The following is a 15550-nucleotide window of genomic DNA, read 5'->3' on the forward strand; positions in this document are numbered from 1 at the left end:
CTTAAGTAGGATGACTCTTTAATCCTGTGTAAAATACCATCAAAAAATATTCATAAATAAAAAATTTTTGGGTAAAAACTTAAATTTTCTAAATTTGGCGCCTTAAATCTACAAAGATTTGCAGAAAATCAAAAATCAAAAGTAGCACAACTGTGTGCCCTGTCTCAGGCTATGCCAAAATGTATTGAAAGTTAAAATCTAACTATTGTTAAAAATAAGACAATATTTTTAAAAACTACAACTTCGGTGATTTCGGACATTTTGCATTGTCGCAGAACGTTCAAAATAGCTGTATCCAGTGCTGCCGACAACCAGTATCGTAGCGCAATTTGCGATACATATTTTGTCCGTTGCTAACCAAAAATTAAAATCTAACGTTTTTGATTCGCACATACTGCGAATCATTAATATGCCTGTCATTTTGGATATTGGCACAAGAATAATCCACATTTTGAAAACTAGAAGGATTACTCAACACTTTCAATGTGTATAAAATGTTGAATAAAATTTTATAAACAAAACTCAATTCTCCGTGTGACATTTTCTTCTCGAACTACCCAGAAACAATAATATATAACACAGGGACATAACTCTATGAATAGGGACTATTAAACCGGAAATAGGGAATCAAGTAGTACCACTCACGTTGCGAGACATCAAGTAATTATATCATATTCATTTTGAAAGAAATAAATGCAGTGTATCCCCCACGCATTGTAAATAAAATATAAAAAAATAAATACATGCTAACGTATTGTAAAATGATAAATCAAAGTAAAAATTCCCGTAAAATATTATTGTTTATATCGCGTGTGTCTAGTTAATCGAGGTGCGCCCGACATGATAAAAAGCAGACAAAATTGTTTTCTAACGAAGATTTCTAAAATGAGTGGGGCTTCAGAAGTCACTGTCAAGAATTGGCTTCAGACGTAAGACCTAACTAAATGTCTACATCACATTCACAAACAGTCACAAGTAGCCTACTTGTGGCAGTGCTAAAAAAATCTAAAAATAGTCAGAATGGAATCTAATCATATTTGTTATGAATTAAAGTAATATCTTTTTATTTTGGTGTTTTACGTTGAAACTGAAAATCAATTTTTAAATTTGCTAATCAAATTTGGCAAAATTGGACTTTTTGATTAGCAGTGCTGCAAATCAACTGTGAAAAATTACCGACAGCCCTGGCTGTATCCTCTAGGTCACACCCACTTTCCCAGTAAAACCGAAGACCCTATAACGATGTGACAAGTAGTTGCTGAGATATAAGCAAAATAAAAGAATAAAAATAATAAGAATAATCTGAACAAAAACAATAGTGTTTCACACAAGCTATGCAGTGTGAAACCCTAATAAACTTATTTGTATTATACTCTTCAAAAAAAGTAGGGGATATTCAGAAACAATACAAAACTGCGGAAATGCACTGCTGTTTTTATTAGAGGTAACCAGTGTATGTTAATAACAGGCCAGTTGCCTACACATAAAAAGTTCATATGGGCGGCTTATCCGACAGCCCCATTTCACTCGCAAAGAGATACACTGTCAAAAGTGAAAATGGACGTTTTTGATTTTTGTCTTATAATGAGTACTTGCTCCACCAATCCTCAGACATTCAGCAATTCATCATGACATGCTCCTAATCAACGGTCCAATCACGATTTGGGGCAATCTGACCAACTCCTCTTGCAGTGCCACGGCCAATTCTTGCAGTGTTGTCGGTTGACGGTGCAAACACGTCTCCCGATCAAATTAAACGTAACACACTAAAGCAAAGATACGCTAAACAGTAAATCTTATGCAAGAACCGATAGGAAAGCAAACATCTATAGATAAACCAGCACGTGGTAGTTTTCATCAACTCTTCCTTGAAGTGTCAATTTTGACGAGCCCCTCCCACGTGTATGGCGCTATTGCCTGTCGCATGTGCAGCTCAGTGGTTCTGTTGGGGCGATAAGTTCTTCATCTGTGAACACTCTCAAAGCATGTCAAGTGTCCGTAGACCATGACTATTTATCATATCACAACCTGCATAGTATTTGCATTTCAATACCCCCTACTCTTTTTGAAGAGTATATATCGATTTATCAATGAGAGATTAGTCATCTACAGTTAGTTTAAGATTGGATTTAACACAGCTTTTATTTCAATAACCGATAGGATTCAAGACAATCCATTAATAAAAATTCAAGAAGGCTGTAAATATTACATTAAATTCTCATTCATTTACTAGCACTTGATTACAGTTTGAAACAATATATATAAATTAATGTGAAAGTTAGCAGAAGAAGGAATACAATTTAAATAATAGACAAAGAAATTGAGACAATACATGCAATTAATTCACACATGCATAAAGAAATTTACAATATTTCAAAAGAAACATAAAATAATCGACAAAAAATGAATTCAAGTAATGGACAATGATATTATTTGTGAAGTTAGGTATTAGTTATGAATTTGCACCAAGATAAAAACGCCCACACAGCAGCTTTGTCTTGAAAACAAATATAGCCAGGAAAGGAAAACTTGGTTTTTAAACAGGTTTGATACGGATCCTTATCTAATCTATCGTTTCTACAGCAAATTTGAAAAGAAATCTGTTAAAAAGTGTTGCCACTATCATGCTAAGAAAGGTTTTGGAAAAGTTTGGGTTACTAGAGAATTGAAAGTAGCTGAATGGTGAATATTGATCGAGTTGGTCCTCTTGTGATCCCAATGCTTCACAAATATATAATAAATCCATCCAAAACTATTAACAGTTTGCCGAACGGAAGGCCACAGAACTCTGAATATCAATAGGGTTCGCCTTCGGATGACGCCAATGTTTCACACAAAATTTGAAATATATCCTTTAAAAATGTTGGACTGTATCACATCCAGGTGGTTCGTGGCAAATTGGGGGGGGGGGGGGATAATTCAGTAACGCTGATGTTGATAGGGTTCATCTTCTCATGACCCCCAATTCCAATTTAAACACCTAATTTGAAATAAATTTATGCTTGATCAAAACACGATTTCATACAATCAGGGACAATAATCCATTTGTCCCACAATTTGACCCGACTTTAGGATATGAACATATATTATAAGCTACATCGAAATCTGAAAGAAGAAAAATGTGACCTGTAGAATTTCCACATCAAATTTGAACAGACGGAAAGGAGCGGATGTATAATACCTCCACATGAAAATATGGGTCTATAGAAACTAGTCTTGTCTAAATGAGCTAATTAAATTGTTGATGGACTGTCGACAGTTTAGGCGTATAAAAATTAATATGGCATCAATATACCAATTGTTTCTACTTTTGTAATGTGTAAAAAGTTTTTATAATACTTAAAATGTACAAGTATTAACCCGGTTGAATTTGAGTACTTGCATTCCACTATAAGTTGAGTTGTAACATTATTAGAAAGAAAAACCTTGTGTAGGAATAGTAGAAGCTGCATTAAATTGATAGCCTGTATTATCACCACTGGCAGTAGGTGCAATATTCTCATCTTCTTCCTGCAATAATAAAAACCAGTGGTTGCCAGGCAAGATACGCCCACATTTTTCAAGAGATGGATAGAGAACAAGCTAAAACAAGTCAACATTGAGACTGATGTCCCCCGCCGAAATCCCAAAATAAATAGATGACACATGTTTATTAACCACACATTTATTTTTTTCGAAAGTATCAAGCAATCAAACTGATTATAAACAAGCCAACAGTGAGGCTGATGTCCCCCGCCGAAATTGCAAAATAAATAGATGACACATATTAATTAATCGCACATTTATTTTTTTCACTAAGTTTCATCACTCTCTATCAGATAGAATCAAGATTATCTTGTCCCAAACCATCGACAAATGAAATCGATTAGCTCTGCTTAGCTTCAGCTCGAAATGTTAATTATTGAACTCAGTCAAGACATTCACCTAATGAACATCTACATATACATCAAGTTTAAACATTCACCTAATAGACACCTATGCCAAGTTTGAACATTCTACCTCAATTAGAAGGAGAGTTATTGTGTTCCAAAGTTTCTACCAATCAAATTGCTTATCACTCTGCTTACCCTCAGCAAAAAATGTTCATTATCGAACTTAGTTAAGGTATTCATATAATAAATCTATACACCAAGTTTCATCAATCTCACTTAATTAGAACTAAAGTTATCGTGTCCCAAAGCATCAACCAATCAAATTGCTTATCTCTGCTTACCCTAAGCGGAAAATGCTCATCTTCGAACTCCATCAAGGCATTGACCTAATCAACACATACACCAAGTTTGAACATTCTAGCTCAATTAGGAAGAGAGTTATCGTGCCCCAAAGTATCAACCAATCAAATTGCTTATCTCTGCTTACCCTAAGCGGAAAATGCTCATCTTCGAACTCCATCAAGGCATTGACCTAATAAAGACATACACCAAGTTTGAACATTCTAGCTCAATTAAAAGTTATCGTGTCCCAAAGCATCAACCAATCAAATTGCTTATCTCTGCTTACCCTAAGCGGAAAATGCTCATCTTCGAACTCCATCAAGGCATTGACCTAATCAACACATACACCAAGTTTGAACATTCTAGCCCAATTAGGAAGAGAGTTATCGTGTCCCAAAGCATCAACCAATCAAATTGCTTATCTCTGCTTACCCTAAGTGGAAAATGCTCATCTTCGAACTCCATCAAGGCATTGACCTAATAAACACGTACACCAAGTTTGAACATTCTAGCTCAATTAGGAAGAGAGTTATTGTGTCCCAAAAAGTGTGACGGACAGACAGACGGACGGACAGACAGACGGACAGACAGACGGACGAACCCATTTTAATAGTCCCCTGCTTTCTTCGAAAGGCGGGGGACAACTATACAATAAGTTACCACACTATCAGATAGAATCAAAGTTATCTTGTCCCAATGCATCAACCAATGAAACTGCTTAGCTCTGCTAAGCTTCAGCTTGAAATGTTAATCATTGAACTCAGTCAAGACATTCACCTAATGAATATCTACATCAAGTTTTAACATTCTACTTCAATTAAAAGTAGGGTGACCCACTATAAATAAATATCTCTAAATATCTCGACAATTACACCACAATATTTATCAATATACCGGTACCAAGCCTTGAACCAGTTTCGCACATTTATAGTCACAAAATAAAGAGTCATGTTGTACTTAATAAGCTATGACCATTTAACCATCAATAAATAATACACTGAAAGATGGTTACGAGTGTTGGCCAGATCATCCGGACACCTTTTATTAAAAAAAAGGTTATGTTCCCTTGTTTTGAAATTAGTCTCGCTTAACCAGTCTACCGACCATTCTACATCCGATTGACAGGCCAGGATAATCAAGACTACTTTTTTTATGAAACAGAAGGTTGGAACAAGAAATTGAATTTAGTAACACGCACGGTAGGCAACTCAACAATTGTTTTACGAACCTTGTAAAAGTAAAATGAGACTACTGCTAGTATCATGTTCTTGCCTAACCCGAGTGTTTCAGAGATATTATTAAAAATTTTGTACTAAACCAAAAGATGCAGCTCTGTTTACCATTGTATTCCTGAAGCAATGGCCCGAAAAATCCCTCTCTGGCCATTGCTGGATTGGCTTGATATTTGAGCTTTTGATTAAGTCAGTCAATCAAAGCAGATTAAGTAGTTAATCAAGGTAGGTGTATAGACGGTATGAGTTGATAAATACGTTGATCACTTAAACATGCATTATGCAAGAGCTAAATTGGTCTATTGCAGGTCGTTAAGGCCTGAAATGTTTTCTAAAGTATTAGACATTAATTAACTGATCCAGGCCTTAATCAACTCTCGATCGCATCAGATTTCTCTGACATTAAATGTGACCCGGCATAGTAAAATGAGTCACAGTGGCCAATGGTTCAAAAATGAGGTTTTAGCATAATTAAAGAGAGGCTGGTCTCAGCTTTCCAATGATATATTAACCATTGCTTTACGACGTTTCATCTCTGAGAAATTGCGATTTGAAGTTGGGTGGTCTGGACATCCCTGGTTTCCTAAATTAGGAGAAAATGGCCTCGGAAAATGACACTTAGATTTTTGCAACATCCCTTCACTAGGGATGGGACAATAAACATTTATTTTGAAACTCAATAAAACGCCTGAGGTTTTTCCAATGCGAAATGTGCTACAAAAAACGAATATAGAAGAATTTTTGAAAAAATAATTATTTTTATAGTGGTGCAGTGCCATTTTTCAAAATTGCGGCCAAAAATGAAGGTAAAAATGAAAATTCCTATATATCATGTCCGAATCACGGTATACATAGCTTTCATAGTGTCTACATGGAAAGTGGAGAGTCGTCAAAATCATATATGGACACTGGAATTTTTTCCCTCAAAATTCCAAGATGGCGGAAATCCAAGATGGCGACCAAAAATGAAGGAAAAATGGAAATTCCTGAATATTATGTCGGCATCGCGGTATACATAGCTTTCATGGTTTGTAACATTGGATTTTTGGGGGAATTCAAATATGGACACAAAATATAATATCAAAAATCCAAGGTGGCGGAAATCCAAGATGGCGACCAAAATTGACGGAAAAAATGAAAATTCCTCTGTACTACATTATGTCTGGATCGCGGTATACATAGCTTTCATGCTGTATAACATAGGATTTTTCGAGTCTCCGAAATCAAATATGGGCACTGAAAATAACATAACAATTCCAAGATGGCGGAAATCCAAGATGGCGGAAATCCAAGATGGCGACCAAAATTGACGGGGGGAAAAAAATAAAAAAAAAATTCCTCTATATTATGTCTGGATCGCGGTTTACATAGCTTTCATGGTGTGTAACATGGGATTTTTGGGCACGCCGAATTCAAATATGGGCACAAAATACAATATCAAAAATCCAAGATGGCGGACAAAATGTCACGATTTACTATTATTTTGGGAAGTATAGATGGGATATGGCTTGTGTTGTGCCAAACATGGGTTCTTGGGGTCGCGGAAATCAAATATTGGACTGAAAATTAATTTCAAAACTCCAAGATGGCGGAAATCCAAGATGGCGACCAAAATTGAAGGAAAAATGAAAATTCCTGTATATTAGGTCTGCATCGCAGTATACATAGTTTTCATGGTTTGTAACATTGAATTTTTGGGGGAATTCAAATATGGACACAAAATATATCAGAAATCCAAGATGGCTACCCAAATTGATGGAAAAATGAAAATTCCTCTTACTACATTATGTCTGGATCGCAGTATACATAGCTTTCATGGTGTATAACATGGGATTTTTGGAGTCACCGAAATCAAATATCGGCACTGAAAATAACATAACAATTCCAAGATGGCGGAAATCCAAGATGGCGACCAAAATTGACGAAAAAAAGAAGAAAATTCCTCTATAGTATGTCTGAATCACGGTTTACATAGCTTTCATGGTGTGTAACAGGGGATTTTTTTGCACGCCGAATTCAAATATGGGCACAAAATACAATATCAAAAATCCAAGATGGTGGAAATCCAAGATGGCGGACAAAATGTCACGATTTACTATTATTTTGGGAAGTATAGATAGGATATGGCTTGTGTTGTGCCAAACATTGGGTTCTTGGGGTTGCTGAAATCAAATATTGGACTGAAAATTAATTTCAAAACTCCAAGATGGCGAAAATTCAAGATGGCAGCCAAAATTGACGAAAAAAAATGAAACTTATGTCCGGATGATGGTATACATAGCTTTCATGCTATGTAACATGAGATTTTTTTGGAAACGCCGAATTCAAATATGGGCACAAAATATATCAAAAATCCAAGATGGGGGAAATCCAAGATGGTGCTAAAATGTCACGATTTTCCATTATTTTTGGAAAAATAGATAGGATATGGCTTCTATGGTGCCGAAGATGGTGTTCTCGGGGTCGCTGAAATCAAATGTTGGCCCGAACATTAATTTTGGATAAATTCAAGATGGCAGACAATCAACGTCACTGATGAACAAAATATACAATCCAAATCCTATCTATGTTTCCCAAAATAATGGAAAATTATGACATTTTGGCTGCCATCTTGGATTTTTGAAATTATATTTCAAAAATCCCATTTAATGTGTTTCGGTCAACTTTTAAAATTCAAACGGTATAATTTTATCTCGCACATCATCAACATCAGTATGCAAGCTTATAGATCTGTAATAGAGTAAATTATAACTCTACATTACTTGTGAAATATTATATATTTTAATTTATTATTACTACACATATTCATTCATTATAGACGTTAATCAAACCTCAGGCTTGCTGGACTAGTTGTAAATTAAATAAGGTTAAACCTCATTTCATTTCATTTGTAAATTCATTGTTTTAATTACCTTAAAGTCTAGAGATATATAATTTAAGCTCACTCACAGTTGTACTCTTATAATTAACGACAAGACCATACCATGTCCAGCTGTCTAATTAAAGCTATTGTGTTTAACATGCATTACGTAAGAGCTAAAATGCCTATTGCAGGTCTGTCTTTGGGCCTTAAATGTTATATAAAATATTAATTAGGCATTTATTAAGAAAACAAGACCAAAATCATCAGATACTCAAGATTTTAACTAGATTAGATTGGTTCGTCATTTAAAAATTAAATTTAAATATCGGAAAGCAAGGCCATGTCTTGAATATACCAGTGCCCTGGTTACTACAATGCACACATCTTGTCAAAACTACAACAAACAGTGATAACTTGACTCAGAATCGAGTAGTTTGCATGAAATATTCAATATTTTTATTCTGTATTATCTATTTGTTAGCTATTATAGCAAGAATGGCCAGCTCTCTATCTAAATCTTACATAATGTATCTTTAATTGTTTAATGAGCTAAACTTCAGATGCTCTAAATCAGACCTAATTTCCAATATGTATATAAACTCAGCAGAGTGCAACATATATAGATGGGATGTCCTAGAGTATCAGGCTTCGAACTCTAGCTGGTCGGTCACCTCTGGCTTGCAATTGTGGTTTCGATCCCTGGTGTGAGTATATGTGGCTTGGAGATAGGGGCACCTTCTCACACTAATGGGTTTACTACCACAGAAAAGACTTCACATGCACTAAGATAATAAAAGTAAGACAAATTATCTGTGATATCACCTTCGGTGGAAGCAGACATATTTTGTAGTTCTCGTTTTATAATTTCATTTCTTTAAATAATGTATGTGACAATATATGTATATGTACAATTTACAATAAAGCATACAGAGATAGACATCTTATTAACTATTCATTAACTTTATTAATATTTTATTCTATATGCAATAATTGTTTTTATTGATATATTGTTTGATATACCGGTATTCACTCTGGAAATAAACATACATGTTAAACAACCTCATCTGATTTAGAGACTAATTTACTTTTAGGATAATTAAGAACGAAACAGTCAAGCAGTAAGCAACCACCCCCCAACCTTTTTTGTCTTTAAAAACAGATTTCTGGAATAAAAGTATTTGGAAAATATAATCAACAATCAAAAGTACTAAAACTGGAAATCAAACAAGATAGTTTCATGAATGGGACATGTTTCAGCATTTCACACACAAGCACAAGGGAGGTCCAGTTGTCCAGACACACGGGACTTTACAACGCTTGGCCAGCTACAGGTTCCAATGGCTCCTCTTTGTCACTTTATTCCTCTGCAACTTTATTTACTGGCATGGGGCACATTATGTCCCTTGTAGCTGGGGTGCAAAACAGTGATGGGATTTCAAAATTTTTCTTGTCGGACATTTTACCGAAAATAAAGGGGCATAACTCTTATCGTTATTTAAGCAGACAAATTCGTACCACAATTAAAAGTCACATGTCAAAATATTCAAATCCCGTACGTAATAAAAATAGGTGAACCTCGCTATTTTTCATATTTAATTCCCGTACAATATTCAATTCATACAATTAAAAATCACATGTCAACAAAATATTCAAATCCCGTACGTAATAAAAATTGGTGACCTCGCTATTTTTCACACTTAATTCCCGTACGGCATTCAAATTTATGTCAGTAAATGTCCTACAAAATTAAGCATTTTCGTAATATGTTGAATGAAAGCTTGCCGATCCTGCTTCGGCATCAAATTCACAACCATAATATTCCTTTAGAATTACGTGTCTTCGTTTATACGGCAGCAAATGAATGCAGAACTTCCGAAATAGTTAAATCACTTGTAAACAGGCATAGCTAACTTCAGCGAATAACACTCTTTCATAGTCACGACAGAGTGACAGGCATCATAGGCAACACAGCAGAATGATTAACATCCTTCTTAATTCCTGCCTACAAATACGTTAGAAATAGTTAAATCACTTGTAAACAGGCATAGCTAACTTCAGCGAATAACACTCTTTCATAGTCACGACAGAGTGACAGGCATCATAGGCAACACAGCAGAATGATTGACATCCTTCTTAATTCCTGCCTACAAATACGTTAGAATTTCTACTCATAGCTATTGGTAGCCCCTCCCCTTTTTGTTATTTTGCTGGGTGCGTACTAGTCTGGGTCACCCAGAAACTCCTAGTCTTCAACATATTCGTAGAATATTTTTCTGGATAATAGAGACTAATAGCCTACGTGACTCACATCACACGGCTTCATAGTAAGCACTGCCTAATAATATGTTAAGGAAAATTCGTGCCGCGCTCGAGATCAAGGGAAAGTGCCACTGTGGATGAGAATTTCTATATGGATTCTTAAAAGACGTAAAAGATATCGTAGACAAAATGACTGTCCATTGATTTAGGGTGTTATTTACTCTTACGATATGTGACATCTATGATTAGTTTATTATAGTTGATGTCGGCTCACATCGATGCGATTAAGATGCCTGACAAATGAGAAACCACGAGGTAAACAGGTGGATTAAAATTATAATCATTCTTATTGAATTGATGAATAGTCCGACAAAAGGAAAGCAATGACTTCTGTTTAAGATTAGATTGATGAATTGTCCGACAAAGGATTAAGTCAGTCAATCAAGGCAGATTAAGTAGTTAAATCAAGGTTGGTTTATACTATAGACGGTATAACACGATAAATACGTTGATCACTTAATTACCTAATAAACCCAGCGTATAATCGACGATAATCGGGTTGAGTGGTAGTTATACACTCAGTAAACTACATTAATTTCGGAATTTTTAATATTATTCACCATGTCTTGATGTCCAATTGGGCATATTCCCGGTCGGACAATTTTGGGTGTTTGGAAAAAAGATTTGGAAAAGTCCGGAATATACGGGCAAAATCCCATCACTGGTGCAAAATTCTTGGATGGACTTGAACAAGTAGTTCTGGCGTTTGTCATCGAGGCTAGTAGGCAGCAGTTCATTAGGTCGCTCAAGAGGAGGACGGCCAGTCAGGTTCTTCAGGAGACAGACCATCTGTTCCTTAGAGTCTGAAAATTCCTTGTAGAAAACGCAGCCGGGATGCTCAGAATCAAACCTGGAAAGACAGAATTTTGATGAGTTTTAAGCAAAACATTTTCTTCAGATTTCAAGCAATTTCATTCAATCACATTCCTTTCAATGTTTTAATTCAGTAGAAGAATGCTGATCTTAATTTCAAATCAGACTCGCCTACTCACCTGAATACATGCTTTTTAATGTGCTTTAGTATAATTACATGTAGCTTGTGTACTCACCTGAAATGTTGTGTTTTTTTAATTCCAGGTAGTGATTTGAAAAATGGTCTTAGGTATGTATTCCAGTCCCTCTGAGGCACAAAAATCTTCCCACTTTCACTGCCAGTTATAAGGAAGTTGAGGGATATAGTATTGTGCAGTATACAAAGAACTCGCCACAACAGATACCACAGCATCATGTTATTCTTGTTTTGCCCACTACAATTGTCACAGTGCAATTGCATGTGCATTTCTCCGAATCCAAACGTATCAAGAAAATGATCCAAGAAAGTTATGACTGCATTGGAACCCTTTGAAATGCACATGCCCTCATCAATAAGATAGTTTACTTGCTGTGGCAAGCCTTCACGGGTAACACCAAACAAGCCACATTTCCTTGGAGTGAGGAAGTAAAGTGGGCCTGCCTGCATGGGGTTTGAAGGGTAATGCACCTGTTGTGCGTAATCAAAAGAATAATGCATTATTCGATTCCTAGAGTTCGGTGTATTTTTCCCCAGCACTAATCCAGTATCCTGTATAGTTTCCTTAGAAGCACAAACCATGTCCTGATAGAAAGAGTTGTTACGTTGACATACCCAGCACAAGTCTGTCATCGGCCGAGATTGTACGATGTACAATATGCTCCAGAAACAAAATCAGGATGGAAGGCTGGATTTCAGAAAATAAAATAATGGGTAAAATTATTTTAAAGGTATCTTGAACAGTCAAATTATCAAATCTGAGAAATTCAAAATTCAGTGCCATGAAGATATCTTGAACGGTTTATGAGATATGCTCCGGAAACAAAATTGTACACCAAAAACTAAGTCAAATGTGTTTCCATGGAAACACAAAAAATATAAATCCCAGAAATTCCTAAATAGCAAAAGGCACATCTACTGTAATAGGTTGATGTGTGTGCAAAGTTTCAGAAAGATATCTTGAACGGTTTATGAGATATGCTCCGGAAACCAAATTGTACACCAAAAACTAAGTCATTTTTGTTTCCATGGAAACACACATAATATCAATCCCAGAAATTCCTAAATGGCAAAAGGCACAACTACTGTAATGTAATAGGTTGATGTGTGTGCAAAGTTTCAGAAAGATATCTTGAACGGTTTATGAGATATGCTCTGGAAACAAAATTATACACCAAAAACTAAGTCAAATTTGTTTCCATGGAAACAAAAAATATAAATCTCAGAAATTCCTAAATAGCAAAAGGCACAACTACTGTAATAGGTTGATGTGTGTGCAAAGTTTCAGAAAGACATCTTGAACGGTTTATGAGATATGCTCCGGAAACAAAATTATACACCAAAAACTAAGTCAAATTTGTTTCCATGGAAACACAAAAAATATAAATCTCAGAAATTCCTAAATAGCAAAAGGCACAACTACTGTAATAGGTTGATGTGTGTGCAAAGTTTCAGAAAGACATCTTGAACGGTTTATGAGATATGCTCCGGAAACAAAATTATACACCAAAAACTAAGTCAAATTTGTTTCCATGGAAACACAAAAAATATAAATCTCAGAAATTCCTAAATAGCAAAAGGCACAACTACTGTAATAGGTTGATGTGTGTGCAAAGTTTCAGAAAGATATCTTGAACGGTTTATGAGATATGCTCCGGAAACGAAATCGAACGGATGGACAGACGGACGGACCCCATTTCAATATCCCTCCCTAACTTCGTTATCTTGGACAGTATGAAAATACACGTATTCCTAAAGTGCCAGACACACTAGCCAAATCATACTAGTGGATGACCCAGCGCTGCACGGGTTTAGGTGGTATAACAACGAGAGAGGGATAAAATGGGGTTTGACGTCCACTCAACACAAACTAGGTCATTTTGGGATTACCACATGGTTCAATTTTATTTCAATAATTCGCTTGCACATAGGGGTCTTTAGTGGTGGGAGGAAACATGGAGGACCCACTGTAAACCCACGAGGTTAGACAGGTGATCCTACTCCTTGTGACGTACAACCGAGAAATCGAAACCATGCTAGTTGACTCAATGACAGAGCTTAAGATACAATGTGCAAGCGCTAACCATTTCAGCCTCGTGACAGCCCTAGTCTGAAGATACTGGTCTTGGAGTAATGGGACGGCAGGAGCTTTATATCAAACCGTTTATAGCCTGGAACTCTCCCTGGTAGTGATACTGAATGGGCCTCTGCAAAATTTATTATGAAAGATACAACACAAGTCACGTCTTCATGCGTCAGTAGCCTTGGATCTGTAGCATGCCTACCACCACTTTTCTTGAACCGAGGGGTCAATCCTTCTTCTTTATAGTGCTTGAGTATGGCTGTGAGTTTATTCTGACTGATACTGAAATAAAAGATGAAAAGGTTAAAAACTTTGTAACAAAAGTTGCCAGGAGATCAGGAACTAACTATACTGTAGGCCTATTGACAATAAGATCTTTCACATTTCATCAGTTTTTATTAAAATATAACTTTAGTAGGCCAACTCTTAATGATTACCATTAATTTTGTGTTCCTATATGGATGTAAAGAAGGAAAATTCGCAAAATTTATTTTCATAAAGCCAGGTAATATCTGGACTGACTACTGAAAGCGCTACTGGTAATGACTTGGCAGTTCTGGTGTTATTATATTTACAGCATGAAGGGCGTATGGCTCTATTTTATTTAACCTTGAAATAAACAAAAATGGTTCTAAAAGCATATATTAATGTAATATGAATGTTTGTAAAGTGATTTATATTCAAGTTTTGAAAAAAATATTGTAATTTCTAATCAATTATGTTAGGTGAAATACATGAACAGTTCAAACTGAACGGCAGTCGTTTACGCCTACTTAGTGCATTCTAGTATCTACACTTTTTTAAATTATTATTTTGTAGTTTGCGAATCAGCCTTATATATTTACTAATTACTTCCACATTGTGTTGTAGGATGTTTTTATGTGTTCGTTACAAAATGGTACCCAAAATGAAATGAAATGGGGTTTAACGTCCTACTGTTCTGCTCCTAAACTGGGCTAATGAAGACAGGATACGCCATACAGACTACACTACGGCCTACTCTTATATCGAATTCCAACTGCCAAGGGATCTTTTACCTGGATGACAATGTATACGCGGGACCTCAGTTTTTCGTCCCATCCGAATGACTAGAAAGCTGTCCTTGTCAGGCCCTCCATCCTGCATCACTGACAAGGGGAAACCACGCTGGATAATATGGTACCCAAAACCATGGTACACTATATTTCATATTGGATATTAGGATCCTATAGTTTCATGACAAGATTAAACAGCATAACTGTAATTTATTACTATTGAATTCTAATTCGTGTTTTTAATTTTGAATATTATGGAAAATATTGTAATTTATTTTGAAATAAAAAACTTCAACTTACCAATGAATGAACTTGAATGTGTCACGGCATATTCGATGTCCGTGCATGAAGTAACTTGTGCGTTGGTGTTGTCTCTGTTTTTGTTCTTTCCTTTTCAAACAGCGTGTGGAGTTCCCGTTGGAAAAAAGCAGCTGATTTTCCCAAGGAGAATTAGATCTTTCTCAAAATCAGTGAGGGCTGACATGCACATTCTCAATTCATAGACAGAGTCCGAACTCAGAACAGTGTAACATGGTTTCCCATCATTTAGTTTACATTCGCAGGTGAAGTTTTTGATGAGCTCATACTCCTGTTCTTTATCAGAACTAGGACGCAACTCCCCCATTTCATTTACTGCAGCTGCTATCTCAGCAACAACCAAGGGGTCTTGAGGCTGATCATCATCATTGACAACAACATTTTCATTCACATTATTATTGTCATTTCTAGTGTCAGTGTCACCCTGGCCCTGTTGGCCTACATTTTCAGATTCGTCATCAATTTCAATTTCATCTAA

The 15550-nt window shown here is 35.8% G+C and overlaps 1 protein-coding gene across 3 annotated transcripts in view; it reads right to left on the reverse strand.

The window, feature by feature from the left end:
- Window positions 1-2121: 2121 nt before the first annotated feature.
- Window positions 2122-15550, reverse strand: part of LOC126811195 (importin subunit alpha-1) — a 184175-nt gene continuing 170746 nt past the window's right edge. The window contains exon 10 of one of the 3 annotated variants that reach the window (XM_050536760.2): window positions 2122-3510. In XM_050536760.2, the coding sequence (XP_050392717.1) occupies window positions 3412-3510 (99 nt within the window). In that variant the 3' untranslated portion in view covers window positions 2122-3411. The remainder of the gene's footprint in view (window positions 3511-15550) is intronic. The other 2 variants (XM_050536759.2, XM_050536758.2) reach the window with 2 other exon arrangements.

The sequence above is a fragment of the Patella vulgata genome, chromosome 2 (genome assembly GCF_932274485.2).
Source record: "Patella vulgata chromosome 2, xgPatVulg1.2, whole genome shotgun sequence".
In the NCBI taxonomy this organism is placed as follows: Eukaryota; Metazoa; Mollusca; class Gastropoda; family Patellidae; genus Patella; species Patella vulgata.